The 27505-nt window shown below is 44.4% G+C and overlaps 1 protein-coding gene across 1 annotated transcript in view; it reads right to left on the reverse strand.

Annotated features, from left to right (window-relative positions):
• Nucleotides 1-27505, reverse strand: part of LOC121270218 (zinc finger protein 850-like) — an 81938-nt gene continuing 54433 nt past the window's right edge. The window contains exon 4 of the mRNA XM_041175533.1: nt 1-612. Coding sequence (XP_041031467.1) covers nt 354-612 — 259 coding nt within the window. The 3' untranslated portion in view covers nt 1-353. The remainder of the gene's footprint in view (nt 613-27505) is intronic.

Here is a 27505-nt window from a genome sequence, read left to right on the forward strand (position 1 = left end):
ATTAGTCTCTATAACTGGCTGGAGATTGTTAACATCAGCAGAAACAGACCCCAATGAACATGGTTCAGTCCTGGTTGTGATTAACAGCAAAATTCAATCACTGTAGTTATTAAGAACTCCTTGGTGTCTCAGCAAATGGGATGGCTGACTGAATCCTTTCCCACATTTGGAGCAGGTGAACGGTCTCTCCCCAATGTGAATTCGTTGGTGTCTGAGCAGGCTAGATGACTGGGTGAATCCCTTCCCACTTCTGAGAAGATAAATGGTCTGTCCCCATTGTGAACTCGCAGATGTCTCAGTAGGTTGGATGACCGAGTATATCCCTGCTCACACACGGAGCAGGCGAACGGCCTTTATCCAGTGTGAATTCGTTGGTGTCTCAGCAGGTAAGATGTCTGAGTGAATCCCTTCCCACACTCAGAGCAAGTGAATGGCGGCTCCCCTGTGTGACTCTGTTGATGAGTTTCAAGCTGAGAAGGGGATATGAATCTCTTTCCACAATCCTCACAATTCCATGGCTTCTCCCCATTGTGACAATATTTGTGTTTTGACAGATCAGATGATTGGCTGAAGACTCGTCCACACGCAGAACACATGTATGGTTTCTCTCCACTGTGAACGGTGTATTTTCCTTCCTTGTCCAAAACCTGGTGATATTTAGGTTCCAACAAATTGGGTGACTCCGACAGATTCTGATGTGATGTTTGGTTTGAGTTTCCCGACTGCAAATCCTCCCCTTCGAAGACCTTGTGAAATTGATTTAAAACAGATGAAAGGGAGTGAGAGAGAGCCCACAAAAACACAAAGGCAAGTCGTGAAATTGAGCTGAATGAATTTGGTAATTTGTGGGGCCGGCACTAGGAAAAAGTGACCATGAAAACTGCTGGATTGTATTGTCAAAAAACCCAACTGGTTCACTAATGTCTTTCAAAGATGGGAATCTGCCACCTGATCTTGGCCTACACAAGAATCTGACCTCAATTTGAGGAGAGAGAGGGATGGGAGCAGCAAGGAGCAAAAGAGAGGGATTTTACATACATAAAGTTCAACCAGATCCTCCACAACCTATAAGGACCAAAGGAGCAGATGTGTGTGAACACCATCACGTTCAAGTTCTCCTCGAAGTCACACATCGTCCCGGCTTGACTGACATCCAGTACTGGATGAACAGGAATTTCCTCCCATTTAAATATTAGTAAGACTGAAGCCATGTCTTTAGTCCTAACTGCAAACTCCATTCCCGAGCCAATGACTCCATCCGGTCCATCTGTCTCCCTGGCTATCTACAGCTGAACCAGACTGTCACATTTAACCCCCAGCTGAACTTCCAGCCACATATCTGTGGCATCTCGAACAGTGCCTATTTCTATCTTAGTCACATTGCTTAACTTTGCACCATCTCAGCTCATGTTTCTGAAACTCTCATCCATTCTTTTGTTATCTCTAGACCTGGCTATTCTAACACAATTCTGGCTGGATTCTCACATTCACCCCCTCAGAAACTTGAGTTTATTTAAATCTCTGCTGACTATGTCCTCTGCACTGAGTCCCACTCACTCACCCACCCATCACCCTGTCCTTGCTGACCTATATAAGCTCCTAGTTATGCAGCATCTAAATTTAGAATTCTCATCCTTCTTTTTGAATTCCTCCATGACTTTCCCTTCCCTATTTCCAGTTGTACAGAAGTTTGAATCTATTGCCACAGGACAACATACATTCAGGTCCTGGTGAATCCACTGTACTCTGTCAGGTTTTGATGCATTGCTTGGTTTGAGTTTCCTGCCTTCAAATCCTGGTCTTCTAATGACCTGTTCAACAAAAAGTCACCACTGTCAGTCCAAGATTAAAAATTCAGAAGGGAAAAGCATTTCAAACTTTGATTTGAGTTTGCTGTGTGTAAATGCTCCCCTTCTAACCCCTGTAAATTGAGTTTCCAAAATCCATCCCTGACAGTCCAGGGTAGAAATTCACAATCGGGGATTGTTCCAGTCCTACTCCGGCCCTTTTCCACAACTCTTTCTCTGGTACATCGATGATTACTTCGGTGCTGCTTCATGCTCTCGTCAGGACTTGGAAAAATTTATTAATTTTGCTTCCAATCTCCACCCCTCCATCATTTTCACGTGGCCATCTCTGACACTTCCCTTCCCTTCCTTGACCTCTCTGTCTCAATCTCTGGTGATAGACTGTCCACCAATATCCATTACAAGCCTACCGACTCCCACAGCTACCTCGACTACAGCTCCTCACACCCCGCTTCCTGTAAGGACTCCATCCCATTCTCTCAGTTCCTTCGCCTCCGCCGCATCTGTTCCGATGATGCTACCTTCAAAAACAGTTCCTCTGACATGTCCTCCTTCTTCCTTAACCGAGGTTTTCCACCCACGGTCGTTGACAGGGCCCTCAACCGTGTCCGGCCCATCTCCCATGCATCCACCCTCACGCCTTCTCCTCCCTCCCAGAAACACGATAGGGTCCCCCTTGTTCTCACTTATCACCCCACCAGCCTCCGCATTCAAAGGATCATCCTCCGCCATTTCCGCCAACTCCAGCATGATGCCACCACCAAACACATCTTCCCTTCATCCCCACCCCCCTGTCGGCATTCCGTAAGGATTGCTCCCTCCGGGACACCCTGGTCCACTACTCCATCACCCCCTACTCCTCAACCCCCACCTATGGCACCTCCCCATGCCCACGCAAAAGATGTAACACCTGCCCCTTCACTTCCTCTCTCCTCACCGTCCAAGGGCCCAAACAGTCCTTTCAAGTGAAGCAGCATTTCACTTGCATTTCCCACAACTTAGTCTACTGTATTCGTTACTCCCAATGCGGTCTCCTCTACATTGGAGAGACCAAACGTAAACTGGGCGACCGCTTTGCAGAACACCTGCAGTCTGTCCGCAAGAATGACCCAAACCTCCCTGTCGCTTGCCATTTTAACACTCCACCCTGCTCTCTTGCCCACATGTCTGTCCTTGGCTTGCTGCATTGTTCCAGTGAAGCCCAACGCAAACTGGAGGAACAACACCTCATCTTCTGACTAGGCACTTTACAGCCTTCCGGACTGAATATTGAATTCAACAACTTTAGGTCTTGAACTCCCTACTCCATCCCCCCCACCTTTCTGTTTCTTCCCCCTTCCTTTTGTTTTTTCCAATAAATTATATGGATTTTTCTTTTCCCACCTATTTCCATTATTTTTAAATCTATATCTTTTATGCCCTGCTAGCCTTTCCACCCCACCCCCAATAGAGCTATACTTTGAGTGCCCCACCATCCATTCTTAATTAGCACATTCGTTTAGATAATATCACCTTCAACGCCTCTGTGTTCTTTTGTTCTTTTGTCTGTGACATCTTTTGATTATCTGCTCCTATCACTGCTTGTTTGTCCCTACAACCACACCACCCCCGCCCACTTCTCTCCCTCCACCCAACCCCCTCTTAAACCAGCTTATATTTCACCCCTTCCTTGGATTCACCCAGTTCTGTGGAAGGGTCATGAGGACTCGAAACGTCAACTCTTTTCTTATCTGCCGATGCTGCCAGACCTGCTGAGTTTTTCCAGGTAATTCTGTTTTTGTTTTGGATTTCCAGCATCCGCAGTTTTTTGTTTTTATCTCTGCCGTTAATCTGAGTCTGTCGTCAGGTTAAGTCCCTCAGCTGCAGCTCCGTTTGATGGCAGCGCAGGACACAGAGTTTCTTATTCGGTTTTGAGGTCTCCACTGCGTGTTTATGAAGCCTCCCCACCCGGTCCACCACCTTTACTGCCCTCCTACAATCGGCCTTTTCTTAGAGGCTGCAGCGTCAAATTGACGGCCTCACTGAAAAGCCAGCACCAAATATGCGCATGCGCCTTTGAAACCGAGCTGCTAATGCTTCCTCCACAACTCACCACTGCGCCTGCGCAAGCGGCTTCTGCAGTGAGTTTGGGGCACATTCTATTTTGTCGCGAATGCTGGGTAAGATCCTCGCCATTGAAAGTGAATGTTGTTCAATAGAAAATTACCAACACGAATTGGGAGCAGGAGGTCCATTCGGACCTTCGAATCCGCTATTTAATAAGATCTGATTTTGGCCTCAGCTCCAAATAAGGGGTCGCCCATTTAAACAGAGATGAGACGAATTCTTTTTCACTCAGAGGGTCGTGAAGCTTTGGAACTCTCTTCCAGAAAGGCAGTGGAAGCAGAGACTTTGAATATTTTTAAGGCAGAGGTAAATAGATTCTTAATAAGGAAGGGGGTGATAGGTTATCTAGGGTAAGTGGGATGCAGATTTCAGGTTACTATCAGATCAGCCATGACCTTATTAAATGGTGGAGCAGGCTCGAGGGGCTGAATGGCCTACTGCGGCTCCTTGTTCATATGGTCGTATGTTCTGCTTGCCCTGATAACCTTTGACTGCCTTGTCAATCAAGAATCTACCAAGGCCTGCTTTAAAATATTCACTATCACTGCCTCCACTGCTCTCCGGGAAGAGAGTTATAAAGATTCATGACCCTCTGAGAGAAGAAATTCCACCTCATCTCTGTTTTAAATGGGAGACTCTTTACTTTTAAACTATGTCCCCTAGATCTAGTCTCTCCCACTAGGGAAAACATCCTTTTGGCATCCATCCTCTCAGGTCCCCTCAGGATCTTACATATTTCAATAAATTCACTTCTTAACGTTCGAAACTCCAATGGATACAGGTCCAGCCTGTCCAACCTTTCCTTGCAAGATAGCACTACCACCCATCAACCCCACCCACCCCCCCGCTCCCCCCCCCCCCCCTCCCACCACCCCACCATCCCAGGTATTAGTCTAGTGAACCTTCTCTGAACTTATTCTGTATTTATATCCTTTCTTAAACAGGGAGACGAAAACTGTATACAGTACTCTAGATGAGGTCTCACCAATGCCCTGTCCAACTGTAGCACAACACCGTGACTTTTATATTTCATTTCCCTTGCAATAAACAGCAACTTTCAATTTGCCTTCCTTACTAATTTTATGTACTAAAATTATGTTTTGATATCAGATTACAATGGAGCCATAGGACAAAGATATAAAATTATTACATCAATTAATACAACAACCAAGTTGCACAGAACCTCCACATAGTTCTGTCCGATGTGTAAATAACAGAACAGACTCCTCTAGTTTGATGTGAACTTATTGGAATCTTAGCAGCTGGGGTGAACAAGTGATTTTCTCCTGATACATGGAACAAGTGTCTTGCCAGAAATAATGTGTCAATTGTGGATCAAATCCATTGAACTTTTATCACTGGAATGTTGATAGGTGTGGGATCAGTAAATCCCATCATACATTTGAATTATCTTAGTGGTGTTTCTCCAGTGTGTCTGTGCTGCTGTGTCAATAAATGGGATGAGTGAGTGAATCCCTTCCAACTTTCAGCCTGTGAGCAATCTATTCATTCATGTGATTTTACCCATAAGTTTCCAGTCAGACAGGGATCTCAACTCCTCTGATAATGAATTCCAGATTCTCAAATCTCTCCCTTAAAGAAAGGCAAAGTACTGCAGATGCTGGAAACCTGAAATAAAAACAGAAAATTCTGTGATTCTCAGCAGATCTGGTAGCATTGTGGAGAGAAAAATATGGTTTATATTTCAGACCTGTTTCCTTTCAAAACTGCACTGTTTTCCAATCCACAGATGCTTCCAGATGTGGGATGTATTAGAAGCATTTTCTGTTTTTATACCTGGTTGCAGAAATTGCTCCTGATTTGCACATTAGAATTAATAGTGATTAACTTATATTTATTATCATCTGTCCACAAGTGAAAGCATCTCCCACTTGTCTATCCTGTGGAACACTTTCATAGTGTTAGGGTCCTCAATGAGGTCATCTCTCACTTTCCTTTCCAGAGAAAACATCTCCAATTTGTTCAATCTTCGTTGATCGATAAAACCTCCTCGTTCTTGCATCATTCCAGGAGATTTTGATTCAAGCACAGCAAATGCAGCAACCGCCTTTTCACCTCCTCCCTTTCCAGGTTCTAGGGCCTCAAATATACTTGCCGGTGACAGAATGATTTGCCAGCACTTCTTGCAATTTAGTATCATTTATTCACTCTTCATGATGTGATTTCTCTACACTGAGGAGATAAATCAACATTGGATGATTGCTTTGCGGAACATCACCATTCAGCGTGCAAGTATGTTTATGAGCGTCTGATAAATTGCTATTTTAATTCACCACCCCATTCCTGGTCTGACCTCTCTGTCTTCAGCCTCCAGAACAGTTCCTTTCAATCTTAATGGAAGCTCAGAGAAGAGAACCTCACCTGCCAATTCGCCATTTTACAACCTTTCAGACTCAACATTCATTTCAACAATTTCAGATCATTACCACTGCTCCCATCTTTTCGGACAGTAGGTGCTGATAATGGTTCTGCTGTTACCATTTATACCTTCTCTGGAACTGTCTTTTGTTTCATCTCTGGCTCATTAGTTACTTTCCTTGTCTCATTATCGCAGAATTTTGTCTTGCACCATCATCACCTTTGTCATTTGATCTCTCTCTCTTCCATCATAACACAATGCTCATTGTTGCTCTCTACCTCTCCTTTCCCCGACTCTGTACTTGTTTGAAAAAAATTATTGAATCACAGAATTATTACAGTGTAGAAGGAGGCCATTCGGCCCATCGTATCCGCACTGGCTCTCTGAGCATTTCAATTTAGTGCCAATCTCCTGCCTTTTCCCCATAACCCTGCATATTGTTTCTGTTCAGATAATCATCTAATACCCTCTTGAATGTCTCAATTGAAACTACTTCCACCACACTTCCAGGCAGTGCATTCCAAACCATAACTACTCGCTGTGTAAAAGAGTTTTTTCTCAGCTTGCATTTGCTTATTTTGCAAAAGACTTTAAGACTGTGCCCTCTGGTTCTCGATGCGTTTACGAGCAGGAACAGTATCTCCCTATCTACTCTGTCCAGGCCCCTCATTATTTTGAAAACTTCTATCAAGTCTCCCCTCAGTCTTCTCCTCTCCAAAGAAAACAGTTCCAACTTCTCCAAACTTTCCTCATAACTGAAGTCTCATCCCTGGAACCATTCTTGTAAACCACTTCTGCACTCTCTCCATTGCGTTCACATCCTTCCTATAGTGTGGCGCCCGGAACTGTACAAAATACTCCAGTAATGGTCTAACCAGTGTCTTATATAAGTTCAACATAACCTCCCTGCTCTTGTACTCTATGCCCCTATTAATGAAGCCTAGAATACTATATAATTTAGTATTCGCTCTCTCTACATGTCCTTCTACATTTAATGATTTATGTATATCTACACCCAGGACTCTGATCCTGCACACTTTTTTAGAATAGTATACTTTAAATTATTCTGTCTCTCCATGCTTTTTGTACCAAAGCATATCACCTCACACTTCTCTGCACTGAACTTCATCTGCCACCAATCTGCCCACTCCACCAATGTGTCAATGATCTTTTGAAGTTCTACATTGTCCTCCACACAGTTTAAAATTCTCCCAAGTTTTATATCTTTCGCAAACTTTGAAATTGTCCACTGCACACCAAGATCCAGATTATTTATATATATCAAAAGAGCAAGGGTCCCAGTACCGACCCCTGGGGAACTCCACTACCAACCTTCTTCCAGCCCAAAAAATACCCATTAACCATTACTCTCTGTTTCCTGTCCCTCAGCAAATTTTGTAGCCACGTTGATACTGCCCCTTTTATTCCATGACCTATAGCTTTCCTCACAAGGTTGTTGTGTGGCATTACATCTTGGGAGTCCATATACACACCAACGGCCTTGGCCTCATCAACCATCTCTGTTACCTCTTCAAAAAAAAACTCTGGCAAATTAGTTAGACATGATTTTCTTTAACAAATCCATGCTGACTCTTCTGAATCAATCCAAATTTTTCCATGTGACTATTAATTCTATCCTGAATAATTGTTTCTAGAAGTTTCCCCACCACCAAAGTTAAACTGACTGGTCTGTAAATACAGGGCAGAGCTTTACAACCTTTTTTGAACACAGGCATAATGTTTGCAATTCCCCTGTCCTCTGGCACCTCCGTTGAGCCTAAGGAAGACTGAAACATTATGGCCAGTGCCTCTAGAATTTCCACTCTCACTTCCTTCAATATTCTTAGCTGCATCTCATCTGGTCCCAGTGCCTTATCAACTTTAAGTACCAACAGCTTATCCAATATTTCCTCCTCATCAATTTTAAACCCTTCCAGTGACTGAGTTTCCTTCTCTGTCACCATGGCCTGGGCAGCATCTACCTCGTAGGTAATGGCAGCAGCAAAGTATTAATTTAACACCTCAGGCATGCCTCTTGCTTCTATGTGTAAATCTCCTTTTTGCTTCCAGTCGGCCCTACTCCTTCTTTTACCACCCTTTTACTGTTGATGTGCTCATAGAAAACTTTGGGGTTTCATTTTATGCTAGCTGCCAGTCTCTTTTCATAATCCCTCTTTGCTTCTCGTATTTGCTTTTTCATATTCCTTCTGAACCTTCTGTTTTCAGCTTGGTTCTCAATTCTATTTGCTACCTGACACCTGTCGTAAGCACACTTTTTCTTCTTTAACTTAATTTCTATCTCCTTTGTGATCCAGGGAGCTCTGGATTTGTTTGTTCTACCCTTCCCTTTTGAGGAAACATACCCAAACCATCTCCTCTTTGAAGTTAGCCCATTGTCCAGCTTTTGTTTTCCCGCCAACCTTTGGTTCCAGTCTATCTGGCCCCGCTCAGTTCTAGCCCCATTGAAGTCTCCTCTCTGCCAGTTGATTATTCTTACTCTGGATTGACCAATATCCTTTTCCACCATAATTCTAAACTTTCTAATACAATGATCACTGTCCCCTAACCGTTCCCCCATTGTCACTTGATCTACTTGGCCCACCTCATTCCCAAGAACCAGATCCAGCAGTGCCTCCTTTCTTGTTGCACTGGACACATACTGCTAAAGGAAATTCTCCTGAACACAATCTAGGAAAACTTGTCCCCCACTGCTCCTTACACTGCCACTATCCCAGTCTACATACGGATAATTAAAGTCCCCCATTATAACAACTCTATGATGTTTACACTTCTCTGTAATTTCCTTGCAGATTTGTTCCACGATATCCTTTCTGCTAGCTGGTGGTCTATACATTACACCAAGCAATGTAATTGCACACTCCTTATTCTTTAGCTCTAGCCAAATCAATTCTGTCCTTGAATCCTCTGACACATCCTTTTTCTCCAGTACTGCAATATGCTCCTTAACTGAAAATGCCACTCGTCCTCCTCCTTTTTTCCCTTTCCTATCTTTTCTGAATACTTTGTAACCAGGAGTACTTATCACACAGATCTGTCCTTCCTTAAGCCAGGTCTCCATTATCACCACAACATCATAATCCCACAAGGCAATCTCTGCCTGTAAGTCCCCAATTTTATTAACTGTACTCCGTGCATTCACATATATGCAATGTAACCCTGATTTAGACTCCATTACTTGCTCCTTTACTCCAACTCCATTATGAACTTGCTATTCTCTATTTTATCACTATCTGCCTCTCCCAAGGTTCCGTACACGCTGGCATTCCTCTCTAATATTCTCTCCTGGTTCCCACATCCCTGCTGAGTTAGTTTAAACCCTTCCTAACAGCACCTGCAAAACAACCCGCAAGGTACTCAGCCCCAGCTCTGTTCAGATGCAACCCATCCAGCTTGTACAGGTGTCATCTCCGCCAGAGCTGGTCCCAATGTCCCAGGAATCTATAGCCCTCCCTCCTGCACCATCTTTCCAGCCACGCATTCACCTGTCTTATCTCTTTGTTTCTGTACTCACTTGCACGTGGCACAGGGGAGTAATCCAGAGATTACTACTTTAGAGGTCCTGCTTGTTAATTTTCTACCTAGTTCCCCAAATTCCAATTGCAGCACCACATCCCCCTTCCTACCTATGTCGCTAGTACCATTGTGGCCACGACCTCTGGCTGTTCGCCCTCCCCCTCAACAATGTCCTGCAGCCGCTCTGTGACATCCTTGACCTGAGCACCAGGGAGGCAACAAACCATCTTGGAGTCATGTTGAAGGTCGCAGAAACGCCTGTCTGCTCCCCTAACTAAAGAACCCCCTATCAGTACTGCTCTTCCGCTCTTCTTCCTCCCCTCCTGTCGAGCTGGGCCACCCGTGGTGGCATGGACTTGGCTCTTGCTGTACTCCTCCAAGGATCCATTGCCCTCCAGATATCCAGAATGGAAAACTGGTTAGTGAACGGGACCTCTGGCGATTCCTGCACTGCCTGCCCGTTTCTCTTAGACTGCCTGGCGGTCACCCATTCCCTATCTGCCTGCTTGCCCCTAACTTGTGGTGTGTCCATCCCTCTGAATGTGGTATCCACAGAGTTCTCGGCCTCACGGATGGTGACTCCAATCACTGCTCAAGCTCTGAAACACAGAGCTCAAGCTTGTGCAGCCGGTGACACTTGCTGCACACGGGCTCATCTGGGTCACAAGAAGTGTCCAAAACTCCCCACGTGCCACAGGACTGGCATTCCACTTTTCTGAGTTGTCCTGCCATGCCTTAAACTTTTAAATCACTTTAGCTTTTAAATCTTACTTAATAAACCTTACCAAAAAGTACAGTTCTTACTTTATTCTAAATCTTAGACATATAATAAACCTTAAACATTTATGAAGATACTCACCAGATACTCAGCAAGTAGCCAGCTTCTTCTCCAACCAATCAAATTGCTTCTTTCCCGTGATGTCACAATGTGTTTTTTTCACTCTCCTTTTGAACTCAGCGCCGGCCGGTTCTGAGCAGCTGACAGTTCCACCTCTCCCATTGCACTTCCCCAAGGTGAAGAATCTCCAAAACTCTTCCAGTTTGGGTAAAGTGTCACTGACATGAAACATTCACTCTGTTTCCCTCTTCATAGATACGGTTTAACCTGCTTGGTTTCTGACATTTTCTTGTTTGAGTTTGGATTTCCAGCATATGCCATATTTTGAGTCACTGTAGATCAGTTTTCTTTCACTTAATGTGACCTTTTCAAGCCTCAATTGAGCAAACATTCACAAGATACACAATGAACAATAGAAATGGTTGCGTCCTAGGAGGCCATTTGATCCACCTTATCCATGCTGGCAGGAAAAGAGCAACGCATTCTAAATTCTTCCTCCATAGGTCTGTAGGTTACGGCACCTCAAATGTTTTCCCAAGTTGAATTGTTTGTTTTGCTGTGACTCTGTTGATAACACGTTCACCTCTATGTGGGAAGGTTATGAGGTAAATTCCCATGGTTAAGACTTTGAGAACAGCTATCGAGGTTAACACGCCCCAGAGGACTGAGAGAGTCCTGCATTGTCAGATGTGCTGTCCTTTGCTTGAGACTTTAAACCGAGACTTTAAACCACAAGAACAGCATTCGGGAAACTTCAATGATGTGTGGAGCACGAAAGGAAAGAGAGAGGCCAGGAGCTGTGCTGAGGGGGTAAGGAGGAGGTAGCCAAGAATGTGCACTCGATACCAAAGCTCTTCAGCCAGTGCTATTAGGAAGGGAGTTCCAGGAATTTGACCCAATGACAGTGAAGGAACGGCGATATATTTCCAAGTCAAGATGGTGAGTGACTTGGTGGGAAACTTCCAGGTGGTGATGTTCCCATCTATCTGCTGCCCTTGTCCTTCTTGATGGCAGTGGTCATGGGTTTTGAAGGTTCTGTTGAAACGCCTTGGTGAATTCCTGCAGTGTATTTTGTAGATGGTACAAACTACTGCTATTGTGCGTCGGTGGTGGAGGGAGTGAATATTTGTGGATGTGGTGCCAATCAAGTGAGCTGCTTTGTCCTGGGTGGTGTCAAGCTTCTTGAGTGTTTATGGGAACTGCACATCCAGGCAAGGGAAGAGTATTCTATCACACTCCTGACTTGTGCCCTGTAGATGATGGACAGGCTTTGGAGAGTCAGGAGGTGAGTTAATTGTCGCATGATTCCTGCTCTTGTGGCTACAATATTTATATGGCTATTCCAGTTCAGTTTATGGTTAATGGTAACCCCCAGGACGTTGATAGTGGGGTTTCAGTGATGGCAATACAACATCAAGGGGCGATAGTCAGATTCTTTCTTGATGCTGAATGTCATGCAATCATCAGCGAACATCCCCACTTCTGACCTTATGATGGAAGGAATGTCATTGATGAAGCAGCTGAAGGTAGTTGGGCCTTGGACACTACCATGAGGAACTCATGCAGTGATGTCCCAGAGCTGAGATGACTGACCTCGAAAAGCCACAACCATCTTCCTATGTGCTAGGTATGACTCCAACCAGTGGAGAGTTTTCCCCATGATTCCCATTGACTCCAGTTTTGCTGGGCATCCTCACTCAGTTAAATGCTGCCCTGATGTCAAGGGCAGTCACTCTCACCTCACCTCGGGAGTTCAGCTGTTTTGTCCATGGTTGAACCAAGGTTGTAATGAGGTCAGGAGCCAAGTGGTCCTGGCGGAACCCAAACTTGGTGTCAGTGAGCAGGTTATAGCTAAGCAAGTGCCGCTTGACAGCACTGTTGATGACCTCTTCCATTACTTTATACATGATGGAGAGTAGACTGCTTCATGACACATCTAATATCCTTATTAACTCTGGGAAGAATATCGGTCTAGGCCGGTAGGATGTAGATGGGAAACATATAATGAAAAAGGATCATGAAGAAAAATTAGCTAAAATAGAAGTAAGAAATAACAAGGGGGTCAACTGGACGCAGAAGCAGTAGGAACAAAGCTCAGAAATAAGAAATACTGATTACTAAAGTTGTTGGAATAATTCTGCCTGGGAGACAATCAGCATCAAGCCCTTCAACTGAAGTAAATGTGTGGGATATAGCAAACATCAAGCATATTCCTAACAGATCTACCAAGGCACGGATCAAGCTGAGTCAGAAAATCTATTATTTTACATCCAGAGGAGTGAGGTACAATTATGTTGGTAAAATATGTGCATTCCCAATTTTCTTGTATGGAAATTATAGCAAAATTATACCAAATGAGAGACACAAGCACAGACTGTGTTAACATGGGGATTATTAACTGTCATGTGAAGCATCTCAGGACGTTTTTATTACATTAAAGGTGCTGTATAAATGCAAGCTGTTGTTGTCTACTTTAAGGAGCAATTCCATTACCAGTCTAAGCTGAAAAACTATGGATGCTGTGGCACCAGGGAGAGGATCTTTATTGGCTGAGAAAAGGATTCACTTGGTCATCCCATTTAGTGACACAGCAACACAGTCACAATGGATACACTGCTCAGGTATTTCATGAGTCCAAGAGGGTTTACTCAGTTTTCCCAACAACGTTGAAAGTTCACACAATTGCTCTGGAGAGTCTAGAAGAGAGTTACAAGAAAGTTGCTGGGGCTTGAAAATTGCAGCTATGAGGAGATATTGGATAAGCTGGGATTGTTTTCTTTAGAACAGAAGAGGCTAATTAGAGGTAACCCAATTAAGGTGTACAAAATTTTGAGGAGCCAAGATAGAGCAGACAGGAAAATATTGTTTCCCCCAGCTGAGGGGTCAATTATCAGGCAACATAGATTTAAGGTGATTAGGAGAAGGATTAGTGGGGATATGAGGAAAAACCCTTTTCACTGAGAGGGCAGTGTGCATTTGGAATTCACTACCTAAGTTGGGAGTTGACGCTGAAATGCTCAACTCATTTAAAAGTTATCTGGATCTGCATCTGAAGTGCTGGAACATGCAAGGACATGGACCTGGTGCTGGAAAGTGGAATAAAAATGAGTGGTTGGTTTCTTTTTCTCTTTTTTGGCCGGCACAGACACAATGGGCTGAATGGCCTCTTTCTGCACCATAACTGTTTTTATGGTTCTAAAGGATTTGATGAATGCAGCACATTCATACCAGAGAGACTGTTTAAACGTTCTCTGTGTGTGGGCAGTGATTTACTTGTTCTTCCCATCAGCTGGGACACCAGTGAGTTGACATGACTGCAGGGGTTGGATTGTGCCGTTTTTGCTGCTGTTCTCCTTCTTTCCGGTGGATAATGGAGAGCCCATGCAGTTAGCTTTCAGTATAATTTGTTCTTTAACTTTATTATTGGCGTCTCCGGCCCCAGTCTCCACTGTGCAACAGGGAAACAAATCAGGATGTCCTACTTTGTTCTTTCAATTTGAGGAGGCGGAGGGGTGGTGGGGAGGTTACCCAGCATTCGCCGCGGTAGAAAATGTCCCCTATGCACACGACAGGAGGTCAGTGCGCAGGCGCAGTGTCGAAATGTGTCTGAGCATGCGCGGAGCGAGTAATGGAAGGATGAATGGAGCGATGGACCCGGACAGTGGACCAAAAGGTTTTTTAAACATGTTATGTAAGCTTCAGACCGCCGAACTCGAAGCTGCCGGTCCCTGTTTACAAGAGTAGGGATAAAGCTGAGGGGCTTCTGCTGCTGCAAAGCGAGGTTAACGGCTGCCATGTTGATCAGCGGCAATGTTCAGCACGGCGCATGCGCGGCCATCGCTGTCCCTGTCAGCAGGAGGAGAGAATGTTGTGCATTTCTATCAGAAATATCTGGAAAATCTCATCAGGTCTGGCAGCATCGGCGGAGGAGAGCACAGTTGACGTTTCGAGTCCTCGTGACCCTTCAACAGAACTAAGTAAAAATAGGAAAGGGGTGAAATATAAGCTGGTTTGGGGGTGCAGTGGGGGGGGGTGCGGTTGTTGGGACAAGCAGCCAGTAATAGGTGGAGATAACCAAAAGAAGTCACAGACAAAAGGACAAAGAGGTGTTGAAGGTGGTGATATTATCTAAAGGAATGTGCTAATTAAGAGTGGAAAGCAGGACAGATAAGGTACAGATAGCTCTAGTGGGGGTGGGGAATACTAAAAGTGCTAAAAGGTAGAGATAAACAATGGGTGGAAATACATTTAAAAATAATGGAAATAGGTGGGAAAAGAAAAACCTATATAAGTTATTGGAAAAAGCAAAAAGGAGGGGGAAGAAACGGAAAGGGGGTGGGGATGGAGGAGAGAGTTCAAGATCTAAAATTATTGAACTCAATATTCAGTCCAGAAGGCTGTAAAGTGCCTAGTCAGAAGATGAGATGCTGTACCTCCAGTTTACGTTGAGCTTCACTGGAGCAATACAGCAAGCCAAGAACAGACATGTGGGCATGAAAGCAGGGTGGAGTGTTAAAATGGCAAGCGAGGTCTGGGTAATGCTTTGGACAGACCGAAGGTGTTCTGCAAAGCGGTCACCCAGTCTGCATTTGGTCTCTCCAATGCAGGGGAAACCGCATTGGGAACAGCAAATGAAGTAGTCTAAATTGAGGGAAGTTCAAGTGAAATGCTGCTTCATTTGAAAGGAATGTTTGGGCCCTTGGATGGTGAGGAGAGAGGAAGTGAAGGGGCAGGTGTTGCATCTTCTGCGGTCGCATGGGGAGGTGCCATGGGAGGGGGTTGAGGAGTAGGGGGTGATGGAGGAGTAGACCAGGGTGTCATGGAGGGAACAATCCCTATGGAATGCCACCGGTGGGGGGGGGGGGGGGGGGTGAAGGGCAGATGTGTTTGGTGGTGGCATCATGCTGGAGTTGGCGGAAATGGCAGAGGATGATCCTTTGAATGCGGAGGCTGGTGGGGTGATAAGTGAGAACAAGGACCCTATCATGTTTCTGGGAGGGAGGAGAAGGCGCGAGGGCGGATGCACGGGAGATGGGCCGGACACGGTTGAGGGCTCTGTCAACTACTGTGGGTGGAAAACCTTGGTTAAGGAAGAAGGAGGATATGTCAGAGGAACTGTTTTTGAAAGTGGCATCATCAGAACAGATGCGACTGAGGTGAAGGAACTGAAAGAATGGGATGGAGATCTTACAGGAAGTGGGATGTGAGGAGCTGTAGTTGAGGTAGCTGTGCGAGTCGGTAGGCTTGTAATGGATATTGGTGGACAGTCTATCACCAGAAATTGAGACAGAGATCAAGGAAGGGAGGGGAAGTGTCAGAGATGGACCATGTGAAAATGATGGCGTGGTGGAGATTGGAAGCAAAGTTAATAAATTTTTCCGGGTCCTGATGAGAGCGTGAAGCAGCACCGAAGTAATCATCGATGTACCGGAGAAAGAGTTGTGGGAGGGGGCCGGAGTAGGACTGGAACAAGGAATGTTCCACATACCCCATAAAGAGACAGGAATAGCTGGGGCCCATGCGGGTACCCATAGCCACACCTTTTATTTGGAGGAAGTGAGAGGAGTTGAAGGAGAAATTGGCAGCATTGGCGGAGAAGAAAAGAGTTGATGTTTCGAGTCCTCATGACCCTTCAACAGAGTGAATCTTAGGAAAGGGGTGAAATATAAGCTGGTTTGAGGTGGGGGGTCGGAGGGGGGGCGGTGAGAGAAGTAGGGGTGGTGGTGTGGTTGTAGAGACAAGCAAGCAGTGATGGAAGCAGATAATCAAAAGATGTCACAGACAAAAGAACACAGAGGCGTTGATGGTGGTGATATTATCTAAACGAATGTGCTAATTAAGAATGGATGGTAGGGCACTCAAGGTTCAGCTCTAGTGGGGGTGGGGTGGAAAGGCTAGCAGGGCATAAAAGATTTAAAAATAATGGAAATAGGTGGGAAAAGAAAAATATATATAAATTATTGGAAAAAACAAAAGGAAGGGGGAAGAAACAGAAAGGGGGTGGGGATGAGGAGGGAGTTCAAGATCTAAAGTTGTTGAATTGAATATTCAGTCCGGAAGATTATTCACCCAGTGATGATGAAGGAATGGTGATATATGTCCAATCAATGACAATCAGTTGTTTTTATATCACACTTTTAATGCAATACAACGTTCCAAGACATTTCACAAAGCAACTTCTGACACTGAGCCACATGAGCAGATATTAGGGCAGGTGACCAAAAGCTTGGCTAAAGAGGTTGGTTTTCAGGAGGTATTTCCAGAGATTGGGTCCCAGGCAACTGAAAGAACAGCCACCAATGGTGGGGTGATTAATGTCGGGAATATTCAAGAGATAGAATTCAATGAACACATATTTTGGAGAGATGCGTGGGAAGAGGAGATTACAGATAGGGATTGATCTCAAGATTACAGGGAGGTTGATTGTGGCTGACTGGCCGGGAATGCATTCGGCTAGTTAAGTCTCAAGGTAACAAAGGAATGGATGATGATTTCAGCAGCAGCTGAACTAAGACTAGGGTGGAGTTGGGCACTGTGGTCTTGGTGATAATATGTGTATGTGTTTGGAAGCTCATCTTGGGATGAAATATTTCACCATGGTTGTGAACAGTCTGGTTCAGCCTCAGACAGTTGCCAGGGAAAGGGATGGAGATGGTGGCTCAGGAGTGGAGTTTGCTGCTGGAACTGAAGACAAGGCTTCGGTCTTCACAATACTTAAATGGAGGAAATTTCTGCTCATCCAGTGCTAGATGTCAGACAAGTCAGGATTGTATATGACTTGGAGGGGAACTTGGAAGTGATGGTGTTCACAAACACCTGCTACCCTGGTCCTTCTAGGTGATGGAGGTTGAAGGTTTGGGAGATTCTGTCAAAGTTCTGGTCGAGTTGTAGATATATAAAATCCCTCTCCTTCACCCACTGCCTCTCTAATGTCTCCATGTCTTCTTCCACTGAGGCTTTTGTCTTGTGTAGGACCAGTCCGAGAGGCAGGTTCCCTTCCCTGAAGGACATTAGTGAACCAGTTGGGTTTTTAGGACAATCCAGCAGTTTTCATGGTCGCTTTTTCCTAGTGTCAGCCACACAAATGACCAGATTCATTCAGCTCAATTTCGCAGCCTGCCTTTGTATTTTTTAGGGTTCTCTCTCACTTCCTTTATTCTGCTTTCAATCAATTTCACAGGGTATTAGAAGTAGAGGATTTGCAGTCGGGAAACTCAAACCAAATATCACGTCAGCATCTGATGGAGTCGCCCAATTTATCGTAGCCTGAATACCGTAGAACTTTGAACATGAATGGAAAAAGCACTGTTCACTGTGGAGAGAAACCATGGAAATGTGGGGATCATGAGGAGAGATTCAGTTACCCATCTGAGCTGGAAACTCATCGATGCACTCACACTGAGGAGAGGCCGTTCACCTGCTCTACATGTGGAAAGGGATTCACTCGCTCATCCCAGCTGATTACACACCAGTGAGTTCACACCGGGGAAAGGTCGTTCACCTGCTCTGAATGTGGGAAGGGATTCATTCAGTCATCCAACCTGCTAACACACCAGCGCATTCACATTAGGGAGAGACCTTTTCAATGTCCAGACTGTGGGAAGTGCTATAAAAGTTCTGGGGACCTGATTACCCATCAACGTGTTCACACTGATGAGAGACCTTTCAGGTGCTCTCACTGTGGGACTGGGTTCAGGGGATCATTTCAACTCACTGTACACCAGCGAATTCACACTGATGAGAGACCTTTCACCTGCTACATGTGTGGGAAGAGATTTACTCAGTTATCCCATGTGCTGATGCATGAAAGAGATCACACTGATGAGAGACCTTTTAAATCCTTGGACTGCGGGAAGTGCTATAAAAGCTCTGGGGAACTGATGTCTTATCAATGTATTCACACTGACGAGAGACTGTTCAGGTGTTTTTACTGTGGGGCTGCATTCAGGGGATCATCTCAACTTTCTGTACATCAGCGAATTCACACTGGGGATAGGCCATTCACCTGCTCTGAGTGTGGGAAGGGATTTACTCAGTCATCCACACTGCTGAATCACCAACGGGTTCATACTGGGGAGAGGCCGTTTAATTGCTCCAAGTGTGGGAAGAGATTCACTCGGTCAGCCCACCTGCTCAGCCACCAGTGAGGTCACATATGGAAAGTCGTTCACCTGCGCCAGGTTTGGGAATAGATTCAGTCAGTCATCCATACTGCTGAGTCACCAGTGAGTTCGCAAGTAACTACAGTGATTGGATTTTCTGTTAATCACATCCAGGACTGAACTATGCTTACTGGGGTCTGTTTCTGCTGATGTTAATAAACTCCACACCATTGAAGGATATAATATTCAGGATAAAAGTCAAATAAATCACCTTTGTTCTGGGAAGGATATATTGCCCTTGGAGAGAGTGCAGCGCATATTTACCTGAATGATACCTGGACTCCAAGAGTTAAGTTATTAAGAGAGGTGACACAAGTGTGCGTTGTATTTCCTGGAATTAAAAATAAGGAGTGATTTGATCAAAGTTTTCAAGATATTAATTGGAACTGATTGGGTAAAGAGACATGATTTCCACTGGTTGGGGAATCTGGGACTGGGGGCATAGTGTAAATATGAGAGCCAGACCTTTCAGGAGTGAAGTTAGCAAACATTTCTACACACCAAGGGAGGTAGAAGTGAGGAACTCTGTTCCACAAACAGCAGTTGGTGCGAGATCAATGTGAATGTTAAATCTGACATTGAACGATCTTTGTTAACTAAAGCTATTGATGGATATGGGGCAAAGGCAGGTGTATAAAGTTAGATCATAGATCAGCCATGATTTAATTGCATGGTGGAACAGACTCAAGGGGATAAATGACCAAATCCTAGAATCAAAAAAACTTACAGCACAGAAAGGCCATTCAACCCTTTGTGCTTGTGCTGGCTCTTTGAAAGAGCAGCCATGTTTAGACCCACATACGCATACTTTCTGTTTGTAACCCTGTAAGTTCCTCATTCTCAAAAACCTGTCAACTTCCTTTTAAAACTCCTTATCGAGTCAGGTTCCACAACCTTTTCAGGTAGAGAGTTCCCAATCCTGACAACTCTCTTGATGTTAAGTCTGGAAGGTTGTAAAATGCCAGATTGAAAGATGAGCTGCTGTTCCTCGGCTCCCATTAAGTTTCATTGGAACAGTTCAAGAGGCCGAGGACAGAGAGGTCAGAGTGGGAGTTGGGTGGAGAATTAAAATGATAAGTGACTGGAAGCTCAGGGTCAAGCTCACAGACTGTTCCACAAAGTGATCACCCAATCTGTGTTTGATCTTCCCAATGTAGAGCAGACCACATGATGAGTACTGAATACAGTAACTAAATTGAAAACAATTACAAGTAAATCACTGTTTGTTGTAGGCTGAAGAAATATACTTCATTTGAAGGGTAAGGGTTACAAATTAAAATAAGCTGATTTCCCGAATATTAAATCTCCAGTCCAGTTACAAAAGTTATTAACATCAGCAGAAACAAACCCAAAGTATCAGAATGAACATGGCTCAGTCCTGGATGTGATTAACAGCAGAATCCAACCCCTGGAGTCAATGCTGAACTCGCTGGTGTGTCAGCCGGTTGGATGATGGGTTAGATCCCTTCTCACACATGGAGCAGGTGTCTGGTCTCTCCCCAGTGTGAACCCTGCTGTGTGTCTTGGAGGTAATGGTTTTTCCCATGCACCAGCTGATCTTGTCTTTCCAGGTGGTGGGGGTCAGGAGTTTGGGGGATCCTATCAAAATTCTGGTTGAAATGCAGATCTGTGAAACCCATCTCCTTTTCCCCTCCTCCACCTCTCACTCTCTCTTCTCCCATAAAGGCCAGAGTCTTGTGTAGGCCCAGACCAGGTGGCAGCTTCCTTTCTGTGAATTACATTAGTGAACCAGTTGGGTTTTTATGACAATCCAGCAATTTTCATGGTTACTTTTTCCTCGTGCTGGCCCCACGAATTACCAGATTCATTCAGCTCAATTTCACAACCTGCCTTTGTGTTTTTGTCAGTTCTCTTTCACAGTTCTTTGGTTCTATTTTGAGCTCAGTTTACAGAGTATTAGAAGGATTTGCAGTCAGGAATCAAAATCACATCAAACTTTGCTTGATTCATCATTCCTTAGAAAATGGAAGCAAAAAGCACCACTCACACCAGGGAGAAACCCTGGAAATGTGGGGACTGTGGGAAGAGATTCAGGTCCCCGTCTGATCTGGAAACTCATCGACGCAGTCACACCGGGGAGAGGCCATTCATCTGCTCCGTGTGTGGGAAGGGATTCACTCAGTTAACCTGCCTTCAGACACACCAGCGACTTCACACTGGGGAGAGGCCGTTCACCTGCTCCGTGTGTGGAAACGGATTCACTCGCTCATCCTACCTGCTGAAACACCAGCAAGTTCACACCAACAAGAGAGAGTTTCAATGCCCCAACTGTGAAAAGAGCTTTAAAAACCCATACACACTGAGGCAGCACCAGCGCATTCACACCGGGTACGCACTATTCAGCTGCTCACAGTGTGGGAAGAGGTTCAGTACATCACGCCACCTGCTGACACACCAGCGAGTTCACACTGATGAGAGACCTTTTAAATGTTCAGACTGTGGGAAGTGCTTCAAAAGTTCCATGGATCTGCAATACCATCAATGTATTCACACTGAAGAGAGACTGTGGGACTGGGTTCAGGCAACCATCTCATCTCACTGCACACCAGCGCACTCACAGTGGGGAGAGGCCGTTCACCTGCTCTGAGTGTGGGAACTATTCACTCAGTCATCCAACCTGCTGACACACCAGCGAATTCACACTGGGGAGAGACCGTTCACCTGCTCCGAGTGTGGGAAGGAATTCGCTCGCTTATTCCAACTGCAGACACACCAGCGAGTTCACAAGTGATTACAGGGGTTGGATTCTGCTGTTATTGCTGCTGTTAATCACATCCTGGACTGAATCATGTTCATTCTGACAGTTGGGTTGATCTCTAATGTCAGTTGCCCAGTTTAGACTTAGCATGTACCCGCACCATCTCTCAATTATGAGTGAATAGACCATCATGTCTGCAAACCTCAGAACTGTATTGAACTAAAGATGAACAATGAGTAGATCACAATGCAATCCTGCAGCTCTATATTGACAGGAGAAAGTCTGTTCTGTAACTCGAGGATGAAGCTTGGTAAGCTCTGAATGTTTGTAATTACAAGTAGGCTCGAGCTATTTGAGAGAAGAGCTGTTCAAAGTTGTTAACATGTCAAATATTGAAGGAATTACTCTGAAAGTAAACTCACCAATTGATAACCTCAGCCTCTGCTCCCTGCTGTAATTAATTCTCAGCATCCATTCCTGCTGATTTACAGTGAATCACTGAATATCCTGTGAAGTCTTTGTTCCTTGTTTTATGAAATAGCTTTCCCCGTTAGTGCTGAACTGCTGGATAACTCTGATTACATTTCGACAAGTCTAGAAAGGGTCTGTGTGCTCAAATTTAATTGCAATTTGTAAACAATAAACAACGTTCATGGCCTGACTTGTAGTCTGGTATCCGGGTGATTTGTGAAGAAAGATTTAATTCACTCACTCAGCAGCTTGAGGGGAACCAGATTGAGGTTGAATGAAAATAAGAAATAGGAGCAGGAAGAGGCCATTTGGCCCATCAAGCCTGCTCTGCTATACGATATGATCATGGCTGATCTTCTACCTCAGATCCACACTACCCAGAAACCTTAATTCCCTGTCAATCTCTGTCTTAAATATAACTGAGAGCCACGGATCCCTGGGATAGAAAGTTCCAAAGATTCACAATTGAGTGAAGAAATTCCTGCTCATCTCAGTTCTAAATGGTTGACCCCTTATTCTGAGACTGATTCCCCGTGCTCTAGATTCTCCAGACGGGAAACATTTTCTCAGCATCTACCCTGTCAGGCCATTTAGGTCACCTCTCAATCTCCCCAACTCCATTCAATATAGGCCTAGTCTGCTCGATCTCTCCTGATGGAACAATCTCCTCATCCCAGGAACCAGTCTGGTGAATAGTGGTTTCACTCCCTCTAGGGCAAGTGTGTCTTTCCTTAGGTAAGGAGACTTAAACTGCACACAGTACTCCAGGTGATGCCCCAGCAACACTCTGTATAATTGTAGTAAGACATCTTTATTCTTATACTCCAATCCCTTTGCAATAAAATCTAACAGACCATTTACTTGTTGTACCTGTGTGTTAACGTTCTGTGATTCTTGTACAAGGACAGCCAGGTACCTCTGAATGCAAATATTTCCCAGTCTCTCACCATTTGAAAAATATTCTTTCTTTTATTATTCCTACCAAAGTGGATAACTTCACACTTCACCATGTTGTATTCCATCTGCCTTGTTCTTACCCAACCTATCTATATCCCTCTGCAGCCTCTTTGTGTCCTCCTCAGCACTTACTTGCCCACCCAACATTGTATCATCAGAAAACCTGGATACGTTACACTCAGTCCCCTCATTTAAGTCATTGATATCGATTGTAAATAGCTGAGGCACAACTACTAATCCTTGTGGCATCTGCTAATCACAGCGTGCCACCCTGAAAATGTCCCGTTTATTCCTACTCTCTGTTTTCTGACCATTAACCAATCCTCAGTCCATGCTGAGATACCCTCAAACACCAGACCGAATTGTGTGTAATGACCTCTTGTGTGGCCCCTTATCAAATGCTTTTTGAAAATCCAAATACACAACATCTACTGATACCCTCATTATCCTCCTTACTTATTACATTTTCAAAAAGCTCTGAATGGATTTGTCAAACATGATCTCCCTTTCATAAATCCATATTGGCTCTGCTCAATCAGTTAATGATTTTCTAAATGCCCTGTCAACACATCCCTCATATCCTACATTTTGCCAATTACTGATGTTAGACTGACTGATCTCTAGTTCCCCATTTTCCCTCTTCCTCCTTTTCAGCAAAGTGAGATGATGTTTGCTACCAAGGCTAGGAGAGACACTCTGGAAGGTATGGGCAGCTGGGACTTGTCCATGAGAGTAACAGAAGGTCTAGGTCCTGAAATAATCCAGAGTGATGATGTGTTAGTCGTGGCTCAGTGGTTGCATTTTCATGTCTGAATCAGGAGGTTGTGGGTTCAAATCCACATCCAGAAAGATGAGCATAAAATTCAGGCTGACATTCCACTGCAGTACTGAGGGAGCACTGCACTGTCAGAGACAGACTGTCAGAGATGACACTGAGATAGAATGAACGGGTGTAAGAGATCCATTGACACTATTTCAAAGAGCCGGGGGTTTCTCCCAGGAGTCTTGGTCAATATTTATCTCTCAATCAACATCACTGAAACAGATTATCTGGGTATTATTAATTTGTTGTCTATGGGATCTTGCTGTGCATAAATTAGCTACTGTATTTCCTACATTCCAACATTGACTGCACTTCAAAGGAATTTCATTGGCTGTAAAATGCTTTGGGACATCCTGATGTCATAAAAGGCTCTGCAGAAATACAAACTTTTCTTTAACAGAGGAGAAAAGGCCCAGAAATGGAACAGTCGAGAACAGCATTTAAATTAGTCTCCTCTTATCCTGGAGTAAACAAATACTCCACACACTGTGTGTTTGACACCAAGCTGATTTATTTGACATTTAGCCAGAATATTAAACTCCAGCCCTGTTACAGGGATTATTAACATCAGGAGGAATAAACCCCCAAGAGCTGGATTTTCAGAGGGTTGGGAACCTGACACGAGATTAATTCCGGGTCCGCACACCCACTCTTGTAGCACTATTTTAAAATGTAAATGAGCTGTTTTGGCAGGAGGTGATCTCAGCATCCAAACCGAGGCACCAAGTGCCTCCGGGGGGAGGGAGCTTCCTGTCTGATGCCAGCAGCAAAGGCAGATGGCAGCCATTTTGGGGTTTGCTGCTGCTTTGCCGAGGTACAGTGCTCAAACCAGAAGAAGTCTACCCCTCAAATTTTACAAACAAAACACAGATGAAAATTAACTTCCTTTCAACTTCTGGTAACTCTAACAGCTGTGCACTAACATGCACCAGGCTGTCTGACTTCAACCTGTAAGTAAGCCTGGGTACTAGATTTTAGTGTAGCCCAGCATTTTCAGGTTCATTTCATGTCATATTCATTGTAATAAGCTAACAATGTCAAAACACAATTTTCTGCTAACACTGAGATGAGAAGCCATTTTGATGATTTTAACCTTTTACAACAAACTAACCCAAAACAGTATTATGAAGCAGTGACTGACAAGCAACAGATGATTGGTAGTTGCTTAGAAGTCGCTTTATGTTATCTCAATATTTCTCTGTTCGCATTTCTTATGAGAGAATTAAAGTGCTGTAACAGCTGGGAAAGAAATGGGATAAGCCTTGTATTTGCTCCCTATCAGGAACACACACTCTCCTTGATTGTTGAGTCTGTCTTAATGAATGGGCTCCTGCAAAGATATCAAGATGAGAGACATAGCTTAAAGGAAGGCACTGTCCTAAGTTTAAGACAATATGGCAAATTAACTAAAACCAATGGAGTTAACTCTTGTCACATTATTGACAAATCACAGACTAATTAGCCATTTCCAATAACTTGGTTAAGGTGGGCTTACAGCATCTTTTAAGTGTAAAAATGAAGATTTTGAGAAGCCACTTTATTTGCATGTGTATTGAATGACGGAGGGTTATCCTCACTTCACGTCTTCAGCCTGATCAGCCGAGGAAAGTTGTGAGAAGTCTGTTTAATTGTTAAAGTTAAACATTCTCCTCTTACTGTTAATGAAACCTTGATTTTTATTTTTCTAACTTGTTACCTTTCGACATTTTAATGGTTAATAAATCATTTTGAAATGACCATTTAAAGTCTTCATTCCTGCCAGATGGTTAAGTTCTGTAGAACCTGATGATTTCATTCACAAATGGGGATTTATTACAAACAACCTGTACCCCAAAATTCAATTCAAATCCAGAAAAAAGATTGAAAATCCCATTCTGTTCCAGACAGGCTCCTTAACAAGTTCTTTAATGAGATTAAGGGGCCGTTAATTGGTGGTGAGTGGGTTTCCTGCTTCCTCCCCTCCACTGGCGCTTTGAAAATTACAAACTGTCTCAGAGGCAGCGGATCCAGTGCCTCTGACCAGGAAAGTAATTTTCAAATCGCACAAGTCCCGGTTCCCACCCCTGTCAGAAAGTGAAAATCCAACCCCAGCTATCAGAATGAACCTAGTTTAAACCTGGATGTGATTCACAGCAGCAATAACAGCAGAATCCAACCCCTGTTGTCATATGTGAAACTTCTGGTGTCTCTTCCGGTTAGATATAAAAGTGAATCCCTTCTCACAATTGGGGCAGTTGAAAGGCCTCTCCCCAGTGTGAATACGCCGAAGAATTTCCAGCTGGGATGGGGAAATGAATCCAGCTCCACAGTCCCCATATTTCCACGGTTTCTCCATGGTGTGGGTGTCCTTGTGTCTCTCCAGATTGGATCCTTGTCCAGACATACCTACACATGTACGTGGAATTCACAACATCCCACTGTAAATGCTGTAATTTTTTTTTCAGGTTGTGTAACTAGGTAAAGCTCTTTGCAAAGTCAGTGCACTGGAATAATCTCACCGGTGTGAGTGTGTCTCGGTGCTTTTCCAGTCATATAGATGAGTGATTTTTTTTTTTACAGGCAAATATTTCTCCTTCCACATTCAAAGGCCGGTGATATTCAGCTCCTGATGAATCAAGTGACTCTGTTAGATCTTGATGCGATATTTTGTTTGAGTTACCAGTCTATAAATTCTCCCTTCTGATGCCCCTGTAAGCAGAAATTTCAAAAGTCCTCATTGTAAGCACAGCATAGAAATTAGAAACAGTTAATATTAGTTCTTATGGAACATTTTTTTCTCTCTTGTTCCCCCAAAGCTGTAAATCCCCGTCCCACACACTCTCCCTCCTCCATGGGCTGAAATCTAAATAAAGTGTTGGATAATTCTCTGTATCCTTTTAATAAATTCTACGACTGGAGATCATGTTTTACAAGGGGCCATTTGTTAACAGTTTCCCAAACACAGATCAGATCCTCATTGATTTGAGCCCAAAGTGTAACCTCTTATTTATTGTCCCCCCTCCCCCATCCTCTGATGTGAACCATCCTCCACTCGCTGACCCAGGATGGCGGCCGTTAACCTGGGCCTGTTCCCGGGAGGGAGAAGCCCCGCAGCTGCAAACCAGGAGCTGATAATTATTCCTCAGGGTTTGCGGATCCACAAAGTGTTTCCAAATCCTCCCCGTCCAGCCGCCGGCTCCATCGCTCCCTCGCCCCGGGCCTGTCACCGCGGGGTAGACACGGGGCCTGGGGCCTACCCCAGAAGTTGATCCAGTTCCCAGTCCAGCCGCGGTTTCCATTCCTACCCTGTGCTCACAAACTCCTCCCGCCTTCCAAACCATCCGCTCCTCGCACTCTGTCACCATGACTGACACTGAGCATGCTCAGAGCGCACACCCACACTGCACCTGCTCACAGGACTCCTATAGTCATTGCTAGGGGACTTACTGCAACGCGGTGTGTTCTGGGTAAATAATCCGTCATTGATCACTTGAATTGGAACACAAAATTCAATGCATCGGCTTCCCAGTCGAGATCGGGACCCGGGGCACTGTTAAGGCATAGTAGATGGTAAATGCTGAGCTGCTCGAATCACAGAGCAAAACCTGAAACAGCTGCCACTGTTTTGCAATTTGTATTTTATTTCGAGGTATGTGCCTTGAATTCAGCAGTAATAAGTCCACCCATAATTAGAGTTTTTTAAAACTAAATTAAACATTCATTAACAG

The sequence above is a fragment of the Carcharodon carcharias genome, chromosome 27, assembly GCF_017639515.1.
Source record: "Carcharodon carcharias isolate sCarCar2 chromosome 27, sCarCar2.pri, whole genome shotgun sequence".
Lineage (NCBI taxonomy): Eukaryota > Metazoa > Chordata > Chondrichthyes > Lamniformes > Lamnidae > Carcharodon > Carcharodon carcharias.